Source organism: Abramis brama, assembly GCF_963993115.1.
Source record: "Abramis brama genome assembly, chromosome: 8".
Classification (NCBI taxonomy): Eukaryota; Metazoa; Chordata; class Actinopteri; order Cypriniformes; family Leuciscidae; genus Abramis; species Abramis brama.
The window spans coordinates 42,965,295-42,988,899 of NC_139970.1; the positions used below are offsets into that span (position 1 = coordinate 42,965,295).

Sequence of the window (23,605 nt, forward strand, 5' to 3'; positions counted from 1 at the left end):
GTTTACTAAATAAGTTTTATGGTCCTTCTGTAGGTAAATATACGCTGCTTCGCCTGCAGGAACCCAGTAGCTCGTTGGGACTTTTATTTTGACTCTGTGCGGGGGCGCGTTCACTTCCGGTCACTCAGTGAGTGTTTTGGAGACGAGCGGCGGCTGTTTTGAAACAACATGAGTAACGAATCTGATTCTGATCTCGATGAAAGAATCGAATTATTAAAACAGAGATATTTGCAGAGGAGAAATCAGGTGAGAACAAGTGAATAGAGCGTTTATTCACATTCTGTTGTTTTGTGTGTTTATATCAGATCTCGACTTGTGTTGACAAAATGACATCACAGTTCAAGAGAAGCAAATCATGCTCTGGTAAATCATAATTATGACATACTAAGTCAGTGATGACATAATTATGGCATAATAAGTCATAATTATGACAAAAAGACCAAGTTATGAAATAATAGAAATTATGAGATAAAAAGGTCGATATTATGACTTTCTATGTGATAATTAGTTTTTATATCATTTAAACTGTTTGAATTTCAAATTTCGACTTAGTATGTCGTAATTTTGACTTTTCCTGTAATAAATATGACTTTTTGCATTATTATGACTTTTTAAATAGCATTTTTGACTTATGTTAGAATTATGACTTGGACGTAATTTTGACTTTCATCTCGTAAATGACTTAGTATGTCATAATTTCCACTTTTTGCACAAGTATGACTATAATTTTGACTTATGTCATAATTATGACTTTTAAGTCATACTTTTGATGTTCATCTCATAAATGACTTAGTATGCCATAATTTCGATTTTTTAATCTCATAAATATGACTTTGACTTAATCTGGACTTTTTTTTAACGTTCCGATGACTTTTATAAGTTGTAATTTTGACTGTTTTAATTATGATTTTTAAGTCATACTTTTGATTTTCATCTCATAAATGACTGTCATAATTTCGACTTTTCATTTCATAAATATGACTTGTCAATTTTTCTTTTCTTGCATAATGACTTTAATAATTTTGACATGTCATAATTATGACTTTTCATCTCATAAATATGACAATATTAACTTTTAATGTCATAATTAAGATTTACAAAAGCATGTTTTTTTTCCTTTTCTTATTTGATAGGAATGGGCTTCCATACAGATAAAGTTTACAATCCTCAAATAAGCATTTTATTCTTTTGAGAATCATAATAGTGTTACTAGGAACTTTGTGTTCTTATAGTTTTTCTTCTGTGTTATGGAGGAGTGTGTGTATATATATATATATGTGTGTGTGTATATATGTATGTATAAAATCTTAGGATCCTTTATAATTCAAGAAATTCCAATAAGATTCTGATTGTTATTCCTCTATTATTGTTATTAATATCTTAAAAATGAAGGTGTCTCCGCCGGTTCCAGACGCGTCTGCGCTGCTGTCAGCTGATGATGAAGGTGAGCATAATAATAATAATAAAGTGTATCTTTGCACATCTGTCCGGTTGAATCCCTCAGCAGTGTGTGTTTGTGCAGTGAGGAGAAATCAGACGTGCAGAAAGATGAGAGATTATAATAAAGCCCTCAGAGAGATCTACAGGACTCGAAGGTCAGGGGTCAAATATGATCTGCTGTAATTATGATTATTACTATTGCACTGAAGTGACCTGTGGTCTTGTGTTCCAGTGGAGCGGACAGTGCTGAAGAGGATTTTCCTGAAGAAACCAACATATTCTGCACAGAGACAGGTTACACACACACACACACACAGCATGAAGAATCAACTGTGACGGAGCTCAGAGAGTCTCGTTCTGAATTATGATCATTTATGCTCCTCCAGATGTGACACTGCCATCAAATCTGGCCCGTTCCTCGAGTTCCTCAGTGTTGAAGGACGGCGTGGGAGAGTCCCGGAGCTCGAGCGGAGCGGTGGTGCGTGTGTATCGGGAGATGCTGCACATCTATGAGAAGCTGCAGGTAATGATCAGTCATATCTGTGTGATATGACCTGTGTGTCAATCAGGGTTATTATAATTAACTGAACACTTATACAAAAATGTGAATTGAAATAAAATAACTGAGAATAAAAACTTAAACTTATTTTATTTCAGCTAGTTGCAAAGGCAGTATTTCTAATTTTATTTAGTAGCTTTAGTGTGTGTGTGTGTGTGTGTGTGTGTGTGAGTGATGGGTAGGTTTAGGGGTCGGGTTAGTGTGTGTGTGTGTGTGTGTGTGTGTGAGTGTGATGGGTAGGTTTAGGGGTAGGGTTTGTGTGTGTGTGTGTGTGTGTGTGATGGGTAGGTTTAGGGGTTGGGTTAGTGTGTGTGTGTGTGTGTGTGTGTGTGTGTGTGTGTGATGGTAGGTTTAGGGGTCGGGTTAGTGTGTGTGTGTGTGTGTGTGTGTGTGTGTGATGGGTAGGTTTAGGGGTCGGGTTAGTGTGTGTGTGTGTGTGTGGGTAGGTTTAGGGGTCGGGTTAGTGTGTGTGTGTGTGTGTGTGTGTGTGTGTGGGTAGGTTTAGGGGTCGGGTTAGTGTGTGTGTGTGTGTGGGTAGGTTTAGGGGTCGGGTTAGTGTGTGTGTGTGTGGGTAGGTTTAGGGGTCGGGTTAGTGTGTGTGTGTGTGTGTGGGTAGGTTTAGGGGTCGGGTTAGTGTGTGTGTGGGTAGGTTTAGGGGTCGGGTTAGTGTGTGTGTGTGTGTGTGGGTAGGTTTAGGGGTCGGGTTAGTGTGTGTGTGGGTAGGTTTAGGGGTCGGGTTAGTGTGTGTGTGTGTGGGTAGGTTTAGGGGTCGGGTTAGTGTGTGTGGGTAGGTTTAGGGGTCGGGTTAGTGTGTGTGTGGGTAGGTTTAGGGGTCGGGTTAGTGTGTGTGTGGGTAGGTTTAGGGGTCGGGTTAGTGTGTGTGTGTTTAGGGGTCGGGTTAGTGTAAATGGACAGAATATACAGTTTGTACAGTATAAAAACCATTGTCTATGAAATGTCCCTATATAACATGAAAACCCACCGTGTGTGTGTGTGTGTGTGAGGCGGAGCGGCTCAGTCAGCAGGTGTGGGCAGCAGAACTGTGTGAGCGAGAGCGTGATCTTCAGCGGAGAGAAAACACACTCGTGCAGCAGCAGCGCAGCGCTCAGAGACTCAGAGCCGTGGAGGAGGAGATGCTCAGACGACTGCAGGTCTCAACCTTTATTAGTGTGTGTGTGTGTGTGTGTGTGTGTGTGTGTGTGAGAGAGAAGACTACAGCTCAGACGAGTGCAGGTCTCAACCTTTATTAGTGTGTGTGTGTGAGAGAGAGAAGACTACAGCTCAGACGAGTGCAGGTCTCAACCTTTCTTACTGTATACTACTGTGTGTGTGTGTGTGTGTGTGTGTGTGTGAGAGAGAAGACTACACCTCAGACGAGTGCAGGTCTCAACCTTTCTTACTGTATACTACTGTGTGTGTGTGTGTGTGTGTGTGTGTGTGTGTGTGTGTGTGAGAGAGAAGACTACAGCTCAGATGAGTGCAGGTCTCAACCTTTATTAGTGTGTGTGTGTGTGTGAGAGAAGACTACAGCTCAGACGAGTGCAGGTCTCACAACCTTTATTACTGTATACTACTGTGTGTGTGTGTGTGTGTGTGTGTGTGTGTGAGAGAGAAGACTACAGCTCAGATGAGTGCAGGTCTCAACCTTTATTAGTGTGTGTGTGTGTGTGAGAGAAGACTACAGCTCAGACGAGTGCAGGTCTCACAACCTTTATTACTGTATACTACTGTGTGTGTGTGTGTGTGTGTGTGTGTGTGTGAGAGAGAAGACTACACCTCAGACGAGTGCTGGTCTCGCTTCAGCGTCACACAATGTGCATTTCTTTATATTATACAGATCGTTTCAAAGAGAAAATCACTCGCTGCTCTCGGCTGAATAACTCTTGTAGCTTTAATAAGAATCAGGATATATTTCACTCATACAGTGAAAACTAAGCAGAGTTTTATTTTTACATTTGATTATTGAGTTTCTGTTGTTAAATAACCCTAATGTAGGATAACCTGAACCCCTGAACCCCGTGGTTTACACTTCTTATATACAGTAAAACACTGATGTTCACTTTCAGAAGTTTAGGGATGCTTTCTTGCCACAAAAAGAATGTGAAAGACGTATGTAGGTTATATAATTTTAAATATATTTTAAAGATAATTTAAGTTTATTTCACAAACTCTAAGTATTATCATATCGCACTTTTCTTCAATATCGTGCAGTTACTTCACAGTGACATTCTGTAACATATTAAAGAATCGATGCAAAGGTCATCAAATATGAGACTGATTCCAAACCTTATGTTTTTCCCACAGCAATATCAGCAAGAGACGAATGAGCTGGAAGCTTCTCTAAAGCAGAAGAACAAAGAGAATAAGAGGATGAAGTCCAGTCTTGATTCCATGAAGGAATTAAATGATTCTATGAAGAAACAGGTGTGTAATATATATATATATATATATATATATATATAGAGTGTGATGACAACAGACACCAGATTTATCTCACACGGTGGGTGCGCTTTTTCTTTCACGTCTTCTTGCGCTTGAATGTTTAAAGCTACAATATGTAGGATTTTTGTAGTAAAATTTCCAAAAATCACTTGCACAGTGTGATATATTTCCTGCAGTTGTGGACTTAAAATATCCCAAAAGTTTTTTTGCGTCATCGGAGGTTTTTTTTCCAGACACACAATACAGAAATCTCTGGTCTCAGGGGGACATGAGGGAGGGAAGCACGGTCACTCGAAAATACTGCCGGGTTTCTACTGATAAAAAGCTTAATGCTAATCGGTGAAGTATCCCTTTAAATATTCCAGCGCAAGAAGACGTGAAAGAACTTGCGCTCGCAGTGTGAGATAAATCTGGTGTCTGTCGTCATCACACACATATACAGTATACAGCGCTCAGTGCTGATGTTACAGTGCTGCGTGTGTGCTTCTGTCTGTGATGATGAGTAACGAGAGTTTGTTTGCTCAGATTAATGAGGTCAGTGAGCAGAACAGAAAGTTGGAATGTCAGTCTCAGAAAGTTCAAGCTCGGCTGGAGAACCTGCAGGTATGTGACGAGCACTCGCACAGTTTTATTATTATTAATGTTGAAAATAGTTTTTGTTGCTTCATATTTTTGTAGAAACTATGATACATTACCATTCAAAAGTTTAGTGTAAGCAAGATTTAAAGAGTAATTCATATTTTTGAACACATTAAATTGATCAAGAGTGACAGTAAAGACATTTATAATGTTACAAAAGATTCTATTTCAAATAAATGCTGTTCTTTTGAACTTTCTATTCATCAAAGAATCCGGAAAAATTAAATGTATGACTGTTTCCACAAAACCAGTATGAAATTTCAACATTGATAATAATCATAAATGTTTCTTGAGCTTCAAATCATCATATCAGGATCATGTGACACTGAAGACTGGAGTAATGATGCTAAAAATTCAGCTTTGATCACAGGAATAAATTACACTTTACTATATATTCACATAGAAAACAGATGATTTACATTGTAATAATATTTCACAATTTATTGTATTTTTGATGAAATAAATGCAGCCTTGATGAGCAGAAGAGACTCTTTCAAATGATGATTATGATTCCAAGCTTTTGATCGGTAGTGAATATATATTTAGAACAAGTGAACTTAGAAACCTGCTCTTCTCTGCTGAAGCTTTGAGCTCGTGCATCACTAATATAAATCTGATGTGTGTTTTTGTTCTCACAGAGAAAGTACGAGTCCTTCACGACACACAGGGGCCGAGAAACTGCTGTTCCCAAAGCCTGCAAACCAGAAAATCCTCCGTCAAAAGCAGCAGGAAAGGTGAGTCAAACGCAAACCATCAACGACACTGTTCTCAGTTCACGGTCGTGGGCTTGATTTAACGAGTGTGTGTTGATGAAGCTGAGCTGCGGTCACCAGCAACCTGTGATTGGACCAGTCAATCAGAATAGTCACTGGCATGCTGGGAAACTGTAATGGCAGTGGCTACTGAAGATAAGTGGAGCTCCTGTGGTGCTTTAACATCATTAACAAAACATTCTGTCAATTTTCTTTCAAACGTTCTTCCAGTAAAAATAGTGTTTGTTCCTGAACCTGTCATGACCCCTTTAACCCCAGGGATCGGCCGGCGTGACCGCCTCGCTTTTATTCTTATCAGTGTGAAAGAGACTCAAATAACTATTCAAAACTAGTAAATGTCTACTTTTATTTGTGTACACTCACAATAACAACAAAATGTTGTGCTTTTCGTAAAATAAAGAAAATAAACGCGATGCGCGTTCTGCCGTCTCTCTCAGTGTGAAGTTCATTCTGAAACGCCACAGAAAATGAACTGTAACTCAGCGAATACTTGCCACACAGACATGTTTTTAGAAAGCTTGAAGTGTCTATTAAATTAAGTATTTAAAGGGGTGGTTGATTATGATCTCACTTTTCTAACTTTAGTTAGTTTGTAATGTTGCTGTTTGAGCATAAACAACATCTGCAAAGTTACAACGCTCAAAGTTCAAAGCAAAGGGAGATATTTGCTTTTAAAGAAATCGCTTTTTAAGGACTACAACAAATGGCTGGTAGAGACTACACCACATTAAATTTACATAAACCCCGCCCCCGGGAACACGATTTATAGATTATCAAGAAAGAATATGCTAATCAATGACTAGAAGATAGCTACACATAAGCTTCATAAATTCATCAACTAACCATTCAGAAATGTCCTGTTGCTTCTACATGTTGTCACTTCTTCTTGAGTCTCTCCATCATTGTCTGACTCCGGTTTGAACATAAAAGGCTAAAGGTTTTAGACATTTTCAGTGCATGTGTGTGTGAGGTAAAAGGACACGAGCTCTTGAAGCTCTGCCCTCTGTGCCGGGAGCAGCAGCTCTTTTGCATTTAAAGGGACAGACACAAAAACGGTGTGTTTTTGCTCACCCTCAAAAAGTGACGACTTTAACATGCTATATAAAAATATCTGTGGGATATTTTGAGCTAAAACTTCACACACACACTCTGGGGCCATCATAGACTTATTTTACATCTTGTGAAAAGAGCATTATACCACCCCTTTAATATCAAAAACAAATATTGTTTAAGTAATCCGTACGAAAGCAACGAGAGGTACAGTTTCTCAAGCGCGTGCTCATTATCTCTAATGTGACCACACCCACGCGCGCACGAGTGATTCACATGCTAATGTCCACGTGAAGGAACACAAACCTGTTAATGCCCTTATTAACTCAAAACAAAGCATCAAACTTCATCATTCCTCCGCTTTTCATCGAATTTGGAAGACACGCTGTAAGTTTACCTTGAATTTACCTCAGAAGAAGAAGAACGCGATTTTAATTACATTCTGAAATCATTAACAAAAAACATAATTTATACATCGTTCATTAAATGTTCATCTAATGTTTTTAAAATTACTACTTGTTTCATAACGTTTAACATATTCAAAACCTAATGTCCCCATAATGTTTGTAACATGTTAAAATGAAATATACCATTAATGTTTTTGGTAACCTTCGCTTAAACGAGAAAAAATTACGACAACAAAACTGAGAACATCAGAACATATTTTTGTAAGCTGGGTTGTTGTTTGGTGTGTTTGTCAGGCCGCTGTACCCGGGCCGTCAGTGAAGCTGCTGGCGGTTCTGTTGGATTGGGTCGTGGACGGTCAGCTTGTAGAGGTCAGAGACGGGTCAAACCTCACGAACACGAACACACCACGCCCGTCACTGCATGAGAGATGTGCCAAGGTTTGTCAATGTCCATGTCTTACACTGTGAAAAGACTGTCCAGATCACATTTCAAGTTTTCTGTTTTGCATAATGAAAATTAAATGGTAACACTTTACAATAAGGTTTCATTCGTTCACATTTATTAACCATATTAGTTAATATGAACTAAAAAATGAACAATACTTCTACTGGATTTATTAATCTTAATTAATGTTAATCTTAACATTGACTAATACATTTTTTATATTATTATTTTTATTGGAGAAATATATAGAGTACAGATAAACTTAACACAATCAAATCCAAAGATCCTCCGTATTTTCCTTATGCTAACAAAAAACAAACTCCTGCATAATTCCTTCTGCAGTTATTAACTATATATACATTTTATACATACATATGTACACATGAATGCACAAATAAATGTAACATTCCTATACATGCACATGCCACCTACGTATACTGTACATGCAAACATAAACATAAATATATCTTACAACATACAGAAAACTCCTAAAACAAAACAACCATCTGCTAATATTAGTTAATGCACTGTAAACTAACATTAACATTAACAAAAGGTTAATAAATGCTGTAAATATATATATATATTGCTTCTGGTTAGTTTATGTTACTGTAGTTAATGCCGTAACCAATGGTGACAAATGAGGTCGTCTTGTAAAGTGTGATGAGTAAAAAGCATGATGTTATTTTCATGGCAATTAAACATTTTCCTCAATTCTCATTCCTGTGATGTGAAACCACCTCGTTCTGATTACTGTAAAGCATCCACATGTTTTACTTGAATTTATTTTTGTTATACTCATAAATTAATCCAATGAGCCAATTAATCAGCACTGACTCTGTAATCTGACATGTTTCTGAGTGATGTTCATCAGGATATAATGGGAATGATTTTACTCATTGGGATTTGATTGGTGGTTATTTTTCCCTAGCAGAAAAAGAGCTTTACAAATGTAGTCATTACATTAATTAGGATTATGAAAACATTTTTTCTATTGATAAACGTGCATTAAAGGGTTAGTTCACCCAAAAATACAATTTCTGTCATTAATTACTCGCCCTCATGTCGTTCCAAATCCATAAGACTTTCAGAACACAATTAAGATATTTTAGATTAAATCCGAGAGGTTTCTGATCCCTCCATAGACAGCAACGTCACTGCAGCTTTCAAGGCCCAGAAAGGTAGTAAAGACATCGTTAAAATAGTCCATGTGACTACAGTGGTTCAAATGTAATGTTATGAAGCAACAAAAATACCTATTGTGTGCAAAAACACACATTCAACAATTTCTTCTCTTCTGTGTCAGATCTCAGTAAACACACTGCAGCGCTTCCTGGTTCTACGTCAGAACGCCGGCTCACCATTGGCCAGCTCCTGCATCAGCATCACACGCATGTGTAGTGATGCTCACATGACCAGCGTCGGCCAATCATGAGCCGGCATTCTGATGCAGAACCAGGAAGTGCTTAACTGTGTTTACTGAGACACAGAAGATTAGACATTGCTGAATAAAGTTGTTATTTTTGTTTTTTTGCACAAAAAAGTATTTTTGTTGCTTCATAACATAGATTTGAACCACTTTAGTCACATGGACTATTTTAACGATGTCTTTACTACCTTTCTGGGCCTTCAAAGTGGTAATTAAATTATCATCAATGGAGGGTCAGAAAGCTCTCAAATGTCATTGAAAATATCTTACTTTGTGTTCCGAAGATGAACGAAGCTCCTACATGTTTGGAACGACATAAAGGGCGAGTAATTAATGACATAACTTATATTTTTGGGTGATTAGCCTTTTAAAGGTCGATTCTGAGTTCACGGGTTCTCCAGCATGATTTTAAAACATTATAAAAATCATTTATTAAACATTTCAGTATTCTAACAGCTGGTCACTTAAATAAATAAATGAATGATAATTGTGCATGTGGTGATTGTGAAGTATTATCCTGTGACGTTGTCAGGCGCTGCCAGTGCTGGTGGAGCATCTTCATCAGGCGTCAGTGATGGAGTCGTCTCTCCTGCTGTCTCTGATCCGCTGTATCTACTGTTGTCTGATGCTTCTGGAGCGCAGCACACAGGTATCACCCACGGCCCATCATCAGAGGTGGACAGTAACAAACTACATTTACTTGAGTACTGTACTTAAGTACACTTTTTGAGTATCTGTACTTTACTTGAGTATTATTTTTTCTGGAAACTTTTTAACTTTAACTTCACTACATTTGAAAGACAAATATCATACTTTTTACTCCACTAGATTTCTGTCAAGCTCCTTGAGTAGACAGTAGTAATGTCAGTCAGGATGATTTTGGTTGCACGGGTTGCATTTTGGTTGTAAATGAAAGTCAGGTTGACGTCAGAACTCGACTGATGTTGGTTTCTGATGTCAACCTGATTTTCATTTTCAACCACAATACAACGTCTGTCTAACGTTGGAGATTAACGTCAATCTGATGTTGGATTCTGACATCAACCTGATTTTCATTTTCAGCGTTGGGTTTGGTCTTCTAAATGTGAATTTTGTTCATTGTTTTGGAGCTTATAGATAACAGTAAGGCTAACATATTCATACTAAAAGCCAAAAAACTTTTAATAGGGAATTATTTGGGTGTCGGAAACCATTGTGGACCTTATTGAGTGACTCATTCAATCTCACATTCAATCCCACTACTGGAACTGTGTTCTAGAAATAAATGTGATATTGATATGAGGGCACATAGATTCAGAGGCATAAGGTACTGTAAGTGTTACATACAACAATGCAACAATAATAAAACAATGCATTGACATTTACTTGTTACTTTTGATACTTAAAAGTACTTTTTTAAATACGAGTACTTCTGTACTTTTACTTAAGTAAAAATCGGTCTTTACAACTTTTACTTGTAACGGAGTAATATTTGACCAGTAGTGTCTGTACTTTCACTCAAGTAAGGAAGTTGTTTACTTTGTCCAACTCTGCCTATCATACGCTAAACTACCATCTGACTTTATCAAAAAATGGCAAAATGAATGCAATCAGTTGTGATTGGAGAAACAAAGCTTTTCAAAACTTTAAAATCAGAAAGATTTCTGTTAGGGCGACACTTCAAAAACGTTCATAAAGAGATAAAAAATTAAATATGTATGAATCGAGCCATTTAATCCAAGCCTTCTGAAGAGACACACTTGCTTTATATGATGAACAGATTAAATTTAGGCTTTTATTTACATTGATCATTGAACATACATAGAGCGCTCAAATATATCTTAATTTGTGTTTTAAAGATGAACAAAAGTCTTATGGGTTTGGAACTATCCCCTTAAAATTGACCGATAATCGGTTTTACCGATATTTAATTTTTTTCCCCAATAATTCTCATAAAATGCCATTCTAAATGGACCCTAATGTAATGTCTTCACTGTTTTTGCTTGTTTCTTTCCTGACCATGTATAATTATTCCAGTGAACTTGTTGTCTTTACTCTTTCGCTTAATAAACAACAGCTAAACTTTGGTTTCAAACTGTAGTTTGCAATTTATGTTCTCCATTTGAAAACATTAGACTTTGCCAGTTTATTTTGCCTATTGATAATAATTGTTGCAAGCATGTCATGCTATTATTATTGTGATATGAAGATCACAACAATTGAACAAAACGGAAGTAAAACTACAAATGGGTTCTGCATACCGATTATCGGTCATATAAACGGACAAATAATCTGTAATCGGTTATTATTTAATTTAATTGTTTAATATTGATGGATCTCTAATTAAAAAACTGCCTAGCTGCACATTATGAAAGTGCAACGTGTTTTTTTTAAATTATTTTCACTTAAACAGAAACACAATAATACAAAAAATTAAATAAAAATAAATGCATAAAGTCCAATAATAATGAGAAAAAACCCCCAATAATATTAAATCAAACAACACTGTGTGTTTTTAAGAGCTCAGCAATCTGAGGCAGGAGATGTTTCATCATCTTCATCATCTTCATCATCTCTCACAGTTCAGTTTCCACATGCTTTAGATCAAAGGAAGCTGCTTAAATCACAAGTTTTACCATTTTTTTGTCTGCTGCATGTCCAAAAACTAGCTTTGTCTGAAGTTTTGTGAAAAGCATTTACACGTTTCCTGATGTATTATTATTAGATGTTTATTTCATGCAGGCAGGCAGACGGACGCCCCAGTGCCTGCAGTAGTGTGTGTTTTAACGCCACATCTCGCTCTCTCTCTTCCAGCACGCTGTCCTGACCTCCACGCTGAGGAGGCTGGGTGAGGAGGTGTCTCGAGGGTCATGTGACCCGGCTCGCCCGCGTGTGTGTCCACTGTTTAAGAGCTCCTGTCTTCACACACGCTTTCTGTGCAGCCTCATCATCATCAAAACCATCAGTCAAGGTCGAGTCAGCTTGATTTATACAGCGCTTTTTACAATACAGAGTGTTTCAAAGCAGCTTTACAGAGATAACAGGAAAATAATGCAACAAAGTTTGTTTCCAGAAGAAAATAGCGTCACAGTCCAGCTTAAGTTCAGTGATGGTTCATTTTTTTGCAAAAAAGTTATTAATTTAGTTCATTTATATATACAGCCACTCTGGAGAAAACCGTGATGTCATCGTCCAGCTCAGTTCAGTTCTCATATAGTGGTGTCAGTGCAGGCAGAGCAATAATATTGTTGAATATTAAATTAAATGTCACCAACTAAGCAAACCAAAAGCCAAAGGCGGAAAAAAGGCGAAGTCAAACAAGTCTGAGCAATAATGTCCTGAAATGAGTCTAATAGACAAGAATCACTCAGGGAAATATAGGACAGTGATTATCATGCAGTGCATTTAGTATTTTCATATTGTGCAAAAAGAATAGTTTTTTTCTCTCTGGTAACTCTTTACAATAAGGTTCCATTTGTTAGCATTAGTTAACATGATCTAATAATGAAAAATACTTCTAAAGCATTTATTAATCTTACTTAATATTAATTTCAACATTTACTAATACATTATTGAAATCAAAAGTTGTATCTTTTTGTGATCATATATACCGATTAATTAAATTGTTTATAAAAATGTAAAGATAAATAGACAATCATTATATGCATTAATATCATTAAATGTGCAAATGAGCAACTGCACTTTAATTATAAACAAGTTCAATTAAACCATCAAAATATGAGGAAAATATTTGATATATTTTTTTTTAAATATTTTAAATATGAGGGAAGAACTTGGTTAACTTGGTTAAAGTATTTATCTGACAAAATCATTTGGCAAATAAAGCAAACAGGTTTTTATTTTACTATACAAAACAAATGCATAGAAAAACAAAAAGCTCAGAGGAAAAAACAAACATTGATTGCAACATAATCAGTTATTAATATCTCATTGGTTCTCTTGTTTTTGCACGTGTTCATAATTTCTTTGTACAAAATGATGGCGGCACAATTTGTCATGTTACATTGCGTCATTATCACTAATAAAACAATCGACTCCAAGCACAACAGCGCAACATGACTATAAAATATTTAGTAATATTTGAACAAAGTATTATTATTATATTATTAATATTTGATATTTTTTTGGAAATCAGTTTTGCCCTCTAATGTATATATATATGGGTTAGATATGTATGTATATATACAAATATTAACTATATATAAAAATACGAATTATCATTAAGAATTACGAATATATATATATATATATATATATATATATATATATATATATATATATATATATATATATATATATATATATATATATGTATATATACACAGTGAGGAAAATAAGTATTTGAACACCCTGCTATTTTGCAAGTTCTCCCACTTAGAAATCATGGAGGGGTCTGAAATTGTCATCGTAGGTGCATGTCCACTGTGAGAGACATAATCTAAAAAAAAAAAAAACCAGAAATCACAATGTATGATTTTTAACTATTTATTTGTATGATACAGCTGCAAATAAGTATTTGAACACCTGAGAAAATCAATGTTAATATTTGGTACAGTAGCCTTTGTTTGCAATTACAGAGGTCAAACGTTTCCTGTAGTTTTTCACCAGGTTTGCACACACTGCAGGAGGGATTTTGGCCCACTCCTCCACACAGATCTTCTCTAGATCAGTCAGGTTTCTGGGCTGTCGCTGAGAAACACGGAGTTTGAGCTCCCTCCAAAGATTCTCTATTGGGTTTAGGTCTGGAGACTGGCTAGGCCACGCCAGAACCTTGATATGCTTCTTACAGAGCCACTCCTTGGTTATCCTGGCTGTGTGCTTCGGGTCATTGTCATGTTGGAAGACCCAGCCTCGACCCATCTTCAATGCTCTAACTGAGGGAAGGAGGTTGTTCCCCAAAATCTCGCAATACATGGCCCCGGTCATCCTCTCCTTAATACAGTGCAGTCGCCCTGTCCCATGTGCAGAAAAACACCCCCAAAGCATGATGCTACCACCCCCATGCTTCACAGTAGGGATGGTGTTCTTGGGATGGTACTCATCATTCTTCTTCCTCCAAACACGTTTAGTGGAATTATGACCAAAAAGTTCTATTTTGGTCTCATCTGACCACATGACTTTCTCCCATGACTCCTCTGGATCATCCAAATGGTCATTGGCAAACTTAAGACGGGCCTTGACATGTGCTGGTTTAAGCAGGGGAACCTTCCGTGCCATGCATGATTTCAAACCATGACGTCTTAGTGTATTACCAACAGTAACCTTGGAAACGGTGGTCCCAGCTCTTTTCAGGTCATTGACCAGCTCCTCCCGTGTAGTTCTGGGCTGATTTCTCACCTTTCTTAGGATCATTGAGACCCCACGAGGTGAGATCTTGCATGGAGCCCCAGTCCGAGGGAGATTGACAGTCATGTTTAGCTTCTTCCATTTTCTAATGATTGCTCCAACAGTGGACCTTTTTTCACCAAGCTGCTTGGCAATTTCCCCGTAGCCCTTTCCAGCCTTGTGGAAGTGTACAATTTTGTCTCTAGTGTCTTTGGACAGCTCTTTGGTCTTGGCCATGTTAGTAGTTGGATTCTTACTGATTGTATGGGGTGGACAGGTGTCTTTATGCAGCTAACGACCTCAAACAGGTGCATCTAATTTAGGATAATAAATGGAGTGGAGGTGGACATTTTAAAGGCAGACTAACAGGTCTTTGGGGGTCAGAATTCTAGCTGATAGACAGGTGTTCAAATACTTATTTTCCTCACTGTGTATATATATATATATAAAATATAAATTCGTAATTTTATATATAATTAACTTTTTTAATATATATTTAAAAAATGATGATGAGCAATTGTAGGTTCACGTTTTGTAGGACCTCTGCTCTCTCTTTGACATGATTCTCCTGTCTCTGCAGCAGATGGCAGTGTTGTACACGAGTCCGCTGTTCATCTCATACTTTATATGCTTAAAAAAACCACACAAAGTCAATTTTCTATTAATAAATAGTTTATTTCTGACACCAAAAGTCATAGAAAAATCGGAGATGCATCATGGAAATTAATAACATGTTGAAGTCGTGAACATTCCTATAGTCAGTATAAATGACTCAAGCTGTATTAATATCTAAAACATCTCATTAACACAAGTCTCTATTCTACTGGTGCTCTTATAAAGTCTTCAATCAGAAAGTCTTATGGCATTAAATGTTGCACTTCAAAAGATGCAAATCATCCTCTTGTTTTCCAGTTCAAATATCTAAACATTCTTAAATCAAGACACATTTACTGGAGGAGCAGAATTAGATGAATATAGTATAATATGGTTTATCATACAAAAATAAATAAAGATTCCTTGAAAAGTGCATTTATATTGCAGTGCTAAATATGAATGATTCTGTGTTTTATTTATATATTTGCATTTAGAATATTGTTTCAAGTCTTTATTTCAATAATGCTACAGATCGTTTCAAAGCCGCTTCACATGATAAACATGAAAATAACAGAATCAGGGATGCAAACGTCATCAAATATGAGAAATTCAGCTTTAAAAAGGCAGTGTTAGTATTCAGATCAGTGTTGATTTAGTTCAGTTTAATAACTGTAAAGTTAATTATGAAACGAGTTAAATGCAGCTATTACAGTAGAGTCATTATTCAAGGCAAGGCAAGTTTATTCATATAGCACATTTCATACACTATGGTAATTAAAAGTGCTTTACACAGAAAGGAATTAAAATAACCACAAAATAAAAGCAAGGAAAATTAAAACAGTTATAAAAGCAATTAAAAGAGATATATGATAGTTATAAAATTAATTAAAAGAGTAAAAAGATGATGCATAGATAAACTTCTCATCTGGCAAAACACCGGTGTATGATATTTTTCACAACTCCCAGTGATTACACTGTGTGTGTGTGTGTGTGTGTGGGTGTGTGTGTGTGTGTGTGTGTGTGTGTGTGTGTGTGTCTCTGATAGACCCGATTTTTCCCTAAAATCACACAGGAGGAGCTCTAGGACTCGGGACTTCACTAACCCATCAGTCCAAACTAGGGATGTCCCGATTGCCTCCGAGTCATTTGATTTTGAGTATCTGCCGATACCGAGTCCTGATCCGATACTTCTATAATACATAAAAAAGAATAAAGAAGAGTGAAAAAACAGATCCAGGATGTTCCTTATTTTTTATTTAATTCACCTTATTTTAACATTCAACAACTCTGTTAACAAACAGAGCACTTCTGTGAGGTAGCTTGAACAATCAAGTAATAAATAACATAAATTCTTCACTTTTGGACTTTAGTGCAACAGTAAAAATAAAAAAAGTCTAATATATAAACAAATAGCACCTCAACTTAAAACACCCGGCAGGCATGTAAACAAATACAAAATAAAAGTGCCACAGTGTTTGCAAAGCCAGTAATGTGCTTTTAGGAACTGCACTCCTAACTCTTACGCCGGTTTCACACTGCACTGTTAGCAGAGCGTGCAGTGCATATTTTTTTCGCCGCCCATGTTAACAGATTAAACCAGGCTTTAGAGCATTCACACCGCACGCAGAGGCGGCGCGGCAGTGCGTAGCAGAGCAGAAGTGCCGCGATCGTTTCGGCGCCGAGTCTATTTTTGCTGCGCCGCTTACGCTGAATTAAAGTGATATGCATTGATCATGGCCAAAATACACCGCAGTTTTACCCAAAAAGCGCACTGATGATATCTATTGTGTTTTAAACAGTCGATCAAATGACCAACAGCAATTTAAAAAGAAAACAAATGTCCAAAAACAAACTTGTTGCCATAACAATAAAAACAAAGATGAACCAAAAGTTATATAAATGAAATTATTAATAAAATAAGCTTCTTGACAAGTCTTTTCTCTTAAATGTATTTGAAAACGAAATAAAGCAATGCCAACTTATCCATTATAGAGTACTCTGTCTGTACACAACCCGCGGTTCAGCCGCGCGTGACAAACGCTGCCAGTGTGAAAGCAAAACGCGCGTGTCCTGCTCCTGCTCACCATACGCACTGCTCCTGCGCTGCTTATGCTCTGCTAACGCCTGCAGTGTGAAACCGGCGTAACTCTGTGCCACCGCATAACTATAGATGTGTTAAAAAATAATGAGAATATATATACATATATATCCGAGTCCTGATCGGGAGGTAACGTCCGATTCCGATCGAGTCTGAAAACACGTGATCGGATCGGGACATCCCTAGTCCAAACCCCAAAGATTTGTTCTTCTGTTATTATTCAGCTTGAGTGTGTTCAATGTTGATTCAGGGTGCTTTCACACCTGCCCCATTTAGTTCGGTTGAATCGCACTAGAGTTCGTTTTCCCCATTGGTGCGGTTCGTTTGGGCTGGTGTGAATGCGGCGATCGTTTGTGGTGAGAACGTGATCCGACCTCGAACAGAACCAACTGCCAGAGAACTGCACATTTTTGGACTAAACCAGTTGCCGTAGTCAGCAGCGCTGTGCATTATGGGATGAGGAGAAATGTCTGCACTGTAAGCATGGCAGCTCGAGGACAAACTTGGAGTTGTGAGGAGCCTGATAGAAATTATTAACGTTATTTTCGAGCCGCATCCTCGCTTCATTCTCAAACATTATTGGTTGTCTAAAGTGGTGTAGACAAACTATATAATAAAATATGACCAGGGATACATTCAGCCCACGCAGTCGTCTCTCCATAGTGAACAGCGGCGTTTGTCTGCCGGATCTTCCACCTCTTCGTTTACTTCCGGGAGTTCTGTTGGAATTTTCCCGCACGTTAATTCTGACCAATCGAAGTGCAGTTATGGAAATGCGTTCAAGACACATCTGGCCAACGAGTGATGTGGATGTTGTCACGTGACTGCATTTTGGTTCGTTTTATCAACTCATAAACTGATCCGGACCAGAGCGATCAGTGTAGTGTGAAAAGGAACCAAAACGCCTGAAAAATGCTACAAAGTTTCATTTTTCGCCCTTGGACCAAATGAACCGAACTACAGATGTGAAAGCACCCTCAGATTAGTTGTTTTTTAGACAAAACAATCTCTGCTACTTAATTTCCTATTATCACTGTAAAGCTGCTTTGAAACAATCTATAGTGTTAAAAGCGCTGTATAAATGAAGGTGACGACTTCTTCTCCTGTAGTGGACGTCCTGGCTCAGGCTGTAGACGTGTTGGCGTGTGCGGTGCGCACTGATGAAGGACAGGCGCTGTTCCTGGAGTACCAGGCTCTGCCGGTGGTTCTGGTTCTGCTGAGAGGAGGGAGTCCCGGTCTGCTGGCTCGGTCCACAGGTGTCCTGATACAGATGAGCTCAGAGTCACGTGAGAAACACTTCATGCTACACGCCACTGACACGTGTCCGTTATACTGAAGTCATGTGAATCTGCTGTTGATGATAGAAGAGTCACGACTCTGATGATCGTTTAATCCTAAAACAGTCTTTTAATGCCACGGGCTCCCAAATATCATCTTCCTAAAATCCTAACATTTAAAAAGTAACTGTATATTTTTTTTAAGTATAAAGACCCAGTTAATACTGTAAAATATGAATGTTATGAAAATGCGTAAAATATTTGTACATCATTTGCATTGCAAATATTTTTTTAATATTTAATTTAATAAATGTTTTGGTTTTAATCCAATTATTTATTTTAATCAAATTTAATAATATATTACTTATTTAAATCAAATCAAAAAAAATATTTTATTTTAATCAAATGCATTTTTTTAAAGTATTTTTATTTATTTAAATAAATAAATATTTATTTATTTATTATTGAAAACAAGTTGTACATTTATTAGTCCCATTTAATTTTTTTGTTTTAATCTAATTATTTATTTAAATATTTTTTTTATTTATTACTTATTTAAATCAAATTGTGTTTATTTATTTTAATTTATTTTAATAATCAAATGCATTTATGTATTTAAGTAGTTTTATTTATTTAAATAAATGTTTGTTTATTTATTGAAAACAAATGTATTTGTTTTGGTCTTGAATATTTTTTTAAATAAATATTTTAATAAAATATATTTATTTAAATCAATTTGAATTTATTTAAAAAAATTATAATTTAAAATAATGATATAAATAATTTTAATCAAATGTTTTATTTAGTTGCTTTTATTTATTTCAATCTAATTTTATGATAATTATAATATGATAATTATATTTATTTATTTATTAATTTAATCAAATATTTTTTTTTAGTTTTAATCTTATTTTTTTTACATTTTCATAGACCCCCAAGCGCTCCCTGCGGGGTCACTGGACTCCAGTTTGAAAACCAGAGCATGCTTGATTTAATTCAGTCATGGTCTTTGTGGTTCAATAATAGGTTTAATTAAATTCCCATCCCAGTGTAACGGCGGTGTACTGTATCGGGTCACTGATGTGATTTTGATGTGGTGTTGCTCATGTTCAGGCCCGGTGGACTGTGAGCTGGTGAAAAACATTCACGAATCGTAAAGTGAGTGCGTTTACGAGAAGGGCCAGGAATGTGCCTTTCACTTTCTTACGCGTGACACTGAACAGACGTGTAGCGCGAGCACTTTACAGTGAGCTGGCCTGGCAATTAGGGAGCTTTACAGGAGGATAATTATGTGAACGTGTGAAGGGTGGAGCGCGAGGTCACGTCTCAAGGTCAGCTGTGGTTGTCTGGTCGAAGCTTTAATGTGCTCCATGTGTCCTAAATCAGCTCAGACTAAAGACTTTAACAGACGGCCTGAGACCTGTAAGAGAGGTCGGACCAGCAAGCAGAAGTTCAGAAATTAAAGGATTAGTTCACTTTAAAATGAAAATCTACCCATGATTTACTCGCCCTCAAGACATCCTAGGTGTATATGACTTTCTTCTTTCAGACGAATACAATCAGAGTTATATTAAAAAAGTGGATTGCAACCAACAGATTGAAGCTTAAAAACGTGCATCCATCCATCATAAAAGTGCATCTATCCATGAAAAAAAGTGACAATATTACAGATTTTTTCCACAATGAGAATCCCTGACTGATGTTCCTCTGTCCATCAGGGTTGCTGTCGGCTTTTCTGGATCAGTGCAGCACAGAAGATTTCTTCCGCTGCGCCTCGATGTTCCTCCGTAACCCTCGAGTGGAGCCGTCACTGATGGAGAAGATGCTCATGCTCCTCCAGAAGCTCTCCAGTATCCGGTTAGTCTCTCCTCCTCTAACACGGGGGTTTTCAAACGGGTCCAGGGACCCGCAAGGGGACGTTTAGAGGAAAACTGTGTAATAATAAATAAATAATAACAATAAGGTTGAACTAATTAACTAAAAAAAAAAAAAAACACATTTAAAAAAAAAAAAATCACATTTGATTAAAATAAGTAATAAATGAACACATTGTAATAAAATAAATAATAATATCAATAAAAATAAATAAAAAACATTTAAATAATAATAAATAAAAATAAGATTAAGATTAAACCAATTAACTAACAAAATAATTACATTTAATTGTAAATAAAAAAATAAAATAAATCACATTTGATTCAAATAACTAATAAATTAATACATTTGAATCAAATGAATTTAAATAAATATAAAAATATTATTTAAATAAATAATAAATTAAGATTAAACCAATTAACTAAATAAATAAATAAATATATTTGAGTAAAATAAAAATTGATTAAAATAAATCACATTTGATTCTAATAACTAAGTTAATGAAGTTAAATAAATAAATATTTTTTACATTAAATAAAAATAAGATTAAACCAATTAACTAAATAAATAAATTTGATTTAAAAATAAAAATATTAAAATGAATCACAATTGATTCAAATAACTAATAAAGTAATAGATTTGGATAAAATCAATTTAAATACATATAAAAATATTATTTAAATGAATAATAAATAAAATTAAACTAATTAACTAAATAAATAAATCACATTTGATTTAAATAGTTAATAAATTCATATATTTGAATACAGTAAATTAAAATAAATAATTAAAATAAAAAATATGAAAATAATTAAATACATTTGATTAAAATAAAATTCTTTAAAAAATTATCACATTTGATTCAAATAGTGCGTTTAAATTAATAAAATTAATTTATTAGCAAAACTATTAAATTAATAAAAATACAAATGCATTTTGAAATTAATGCAAATAAATAAAATATTTAAGTAAATAATAAATAACAAAGAAAAAACATTTGATTTAAATAAAAAGTAAATTAATAAATAAATAACACATATCAGTACAGTACTACACTGAGTACGGTAGTTAATGCAATGATGTAATGTAACAAACTAAATATTTGCCAAATAATATTTTACACAATATTCATAATGCAATTTTTTCACAATATCTTTATGCATGAGGTCCCTCGCACGAGGGGACTTCACTGGAAAACCTTCTTCCTGTCGGTCCAGTTGAAGAGGGATCAGCTGTAGGTCATGTGTGTATTGGGAGGTTCAGCTGTGATTCTGTTTGGTTGCAGGAAGAACAAGCGTCTGTTTGAAGTGTCGTCGCTGCATTTGTTGCTGCAGGAGATGCACCGAACCGCTGACCGTTCTCAAGCCTTCCTCAACATCAACCTCAGCTCCATCCTGCTCAATCTGGGCATGCTCACACGCTCATAACACGCTCTTAACACACTCATAACACACTCATAACACGCCCATATCACGCCCATAACACGCCCATCACACGCTCATTACACGCTCATAATACACCCATAACATGCTCACAACACGCCCATAACACGCTCACAACACGCCCATAACACACTCACAACACCCCCATAACACGCCCATCACATGCTCATCACACGCCCATAACACGCCCATAAAATGCCCATAACACGCCCATAAAATGCCCACAACATGCTCATGACACGGCCATAACACGCTCATAAAACGCCCATTACACGCTCACAACACACCCACAACACGCCCATAAAATGCCCACAACACGCCCATAACACGCCCATAACACGCTCATAAAACGTCCACAACACGCCCATAACACGCCCACAACACGCTCATAACACGGCCATAACACGCTCATAAAACGGCCATAACACGCTCATAAAACGCCCATTACATGCTCATAACACGCCCACAACACGCTCATAACACGGCCATAACACGCCCATAGCGCTCATTACACGCTCATAATACGCCCATTACACGCTCACAACACGCCCATAACACGCTCATAACACGATTACAACACGCCTATAACACGGCCATAACACGCCCATAACACGCTCATAACGCCTACAACACGCTCATAAAACGGCCACAACACGCCTATAACATGCCCATAACACGATTACAACACGCTCACAACACGCCTATAACACGGCCATAACACGCCCATAACGCCTACAACACGCTCATAAAACGGCCACAACACGCCTATAACATGCCCATAACACGCTCATAAACGCCCATCACACACTCATTCCCTCTTCTTCTGTGAAATTTTGTGCTGAATGCTGTTTTCACACTGAACTGGATGATTTTACACTATCAAGCTCCTAAAAGAACGTTGCACTGTATTTGAAGTCTCCTGGAGTCGAATCGTAGATGAATCTGAGATCTGGAGGGTTATGATACTTCAGTGGCGTTGACATTCTGCCAAACGCCGTCTTTTGTGTTTCACAGAACAACATTTTATACAGTGCAATTTTATTTATTTTTGTATACATTGAAATAATGAATTTGATGTTTTATGTTTCAATCATTAACTCAATTAAACTGGTCTGTGATTAGATTAGTGATGTGGTTTGATTTGATCATGCACTGCAAAATATATTTATGCCTAAATTTAAGATTCATTTATTTGAATTGCATATAAAATTTCCATCCACTTGGATTACGCCGTTTTAACTTTAACTAATAAACGTAATGCGATGCATATTTGTCGGTCATGCGTAAATAAAAGGGGTGCGATTTCTGTAATAGTACTAAAAAACTGAATGTGCTTTAATATATTTATCATCAATAATTTGTTTGTATTCTGTATAATATTCTGTGTATTTGTATAATTTCTGAATATTGCTTGTTCAACAGCTAATTCACATTAACACAATTATTTTTTTTACAATAATTTGAATAAATGCATTTTGAAAATATTATTTTAATAAAATCAAATAGGTAGAAATAGTTTAACTATGCCATGATTTTTTTTTTTTTTTTTTTTTGAGTACAGAAATCCTACCCGTTTCATTTATTCATTACTTTGTTTGTTAAATCTCTGTAATCCAAATGGATAGAAATCTTATATGCAATTCAAATGCATAAATCTTACATTTATGACTACATTGTTTTTGGAGGGTATAAATCCTTTATGTGACATAACTGCTCTATAACATGATTGTTTTAAAGTGTTACACTGTTACAAAAATGACTGTTTTCAAACAGGTTTCCTCCTGATACTCCCCTGTCTGTCATTGGTCAG

General features: G+C 36.2%; 1 protein-coding gene across 1 annotated transcript; it reads left to right on the plus strand.

Annotated features, from left to right (window-relative positions):
* The first annotated feature begins 122 nt into the window (after window positions 1-122).
* Window positions 123-22,918, plus strand: ccdc138 (coiled-coil domain containing 138). Its single transcript, XM_084121425.1, has 15 exons — window positions 123-246; window positions 1,393-1,444; window positions 1,523-1,595; window positions 1,673-1,734; window positions 1,827-1,963; window positions 3,004-3,150; window positions 4,304-4,423; window positions 4,967-5,044; window positions 5,719-5,814; window positions 7,605-7,748; window positions 9,717-9,833; window positions 11,978-12,134; window positions 18,311-18,487; window positions 20,197-20,335; window positions 21,639-22,918. The coding sequence occupies exons 1-15, from the start codon at window positions 169-171 to the stop codon at window positions 21,778-21,780; spliced, it is 1,719 nt and encodes a 572-aa protein (XP_083977551.1). The 5' UTR covers window positions 123-168; the 3' UTR covers window positions 21,781-22,918.
* Window positions 22,919-23,605: the final 687 nt, after the last annotated feature.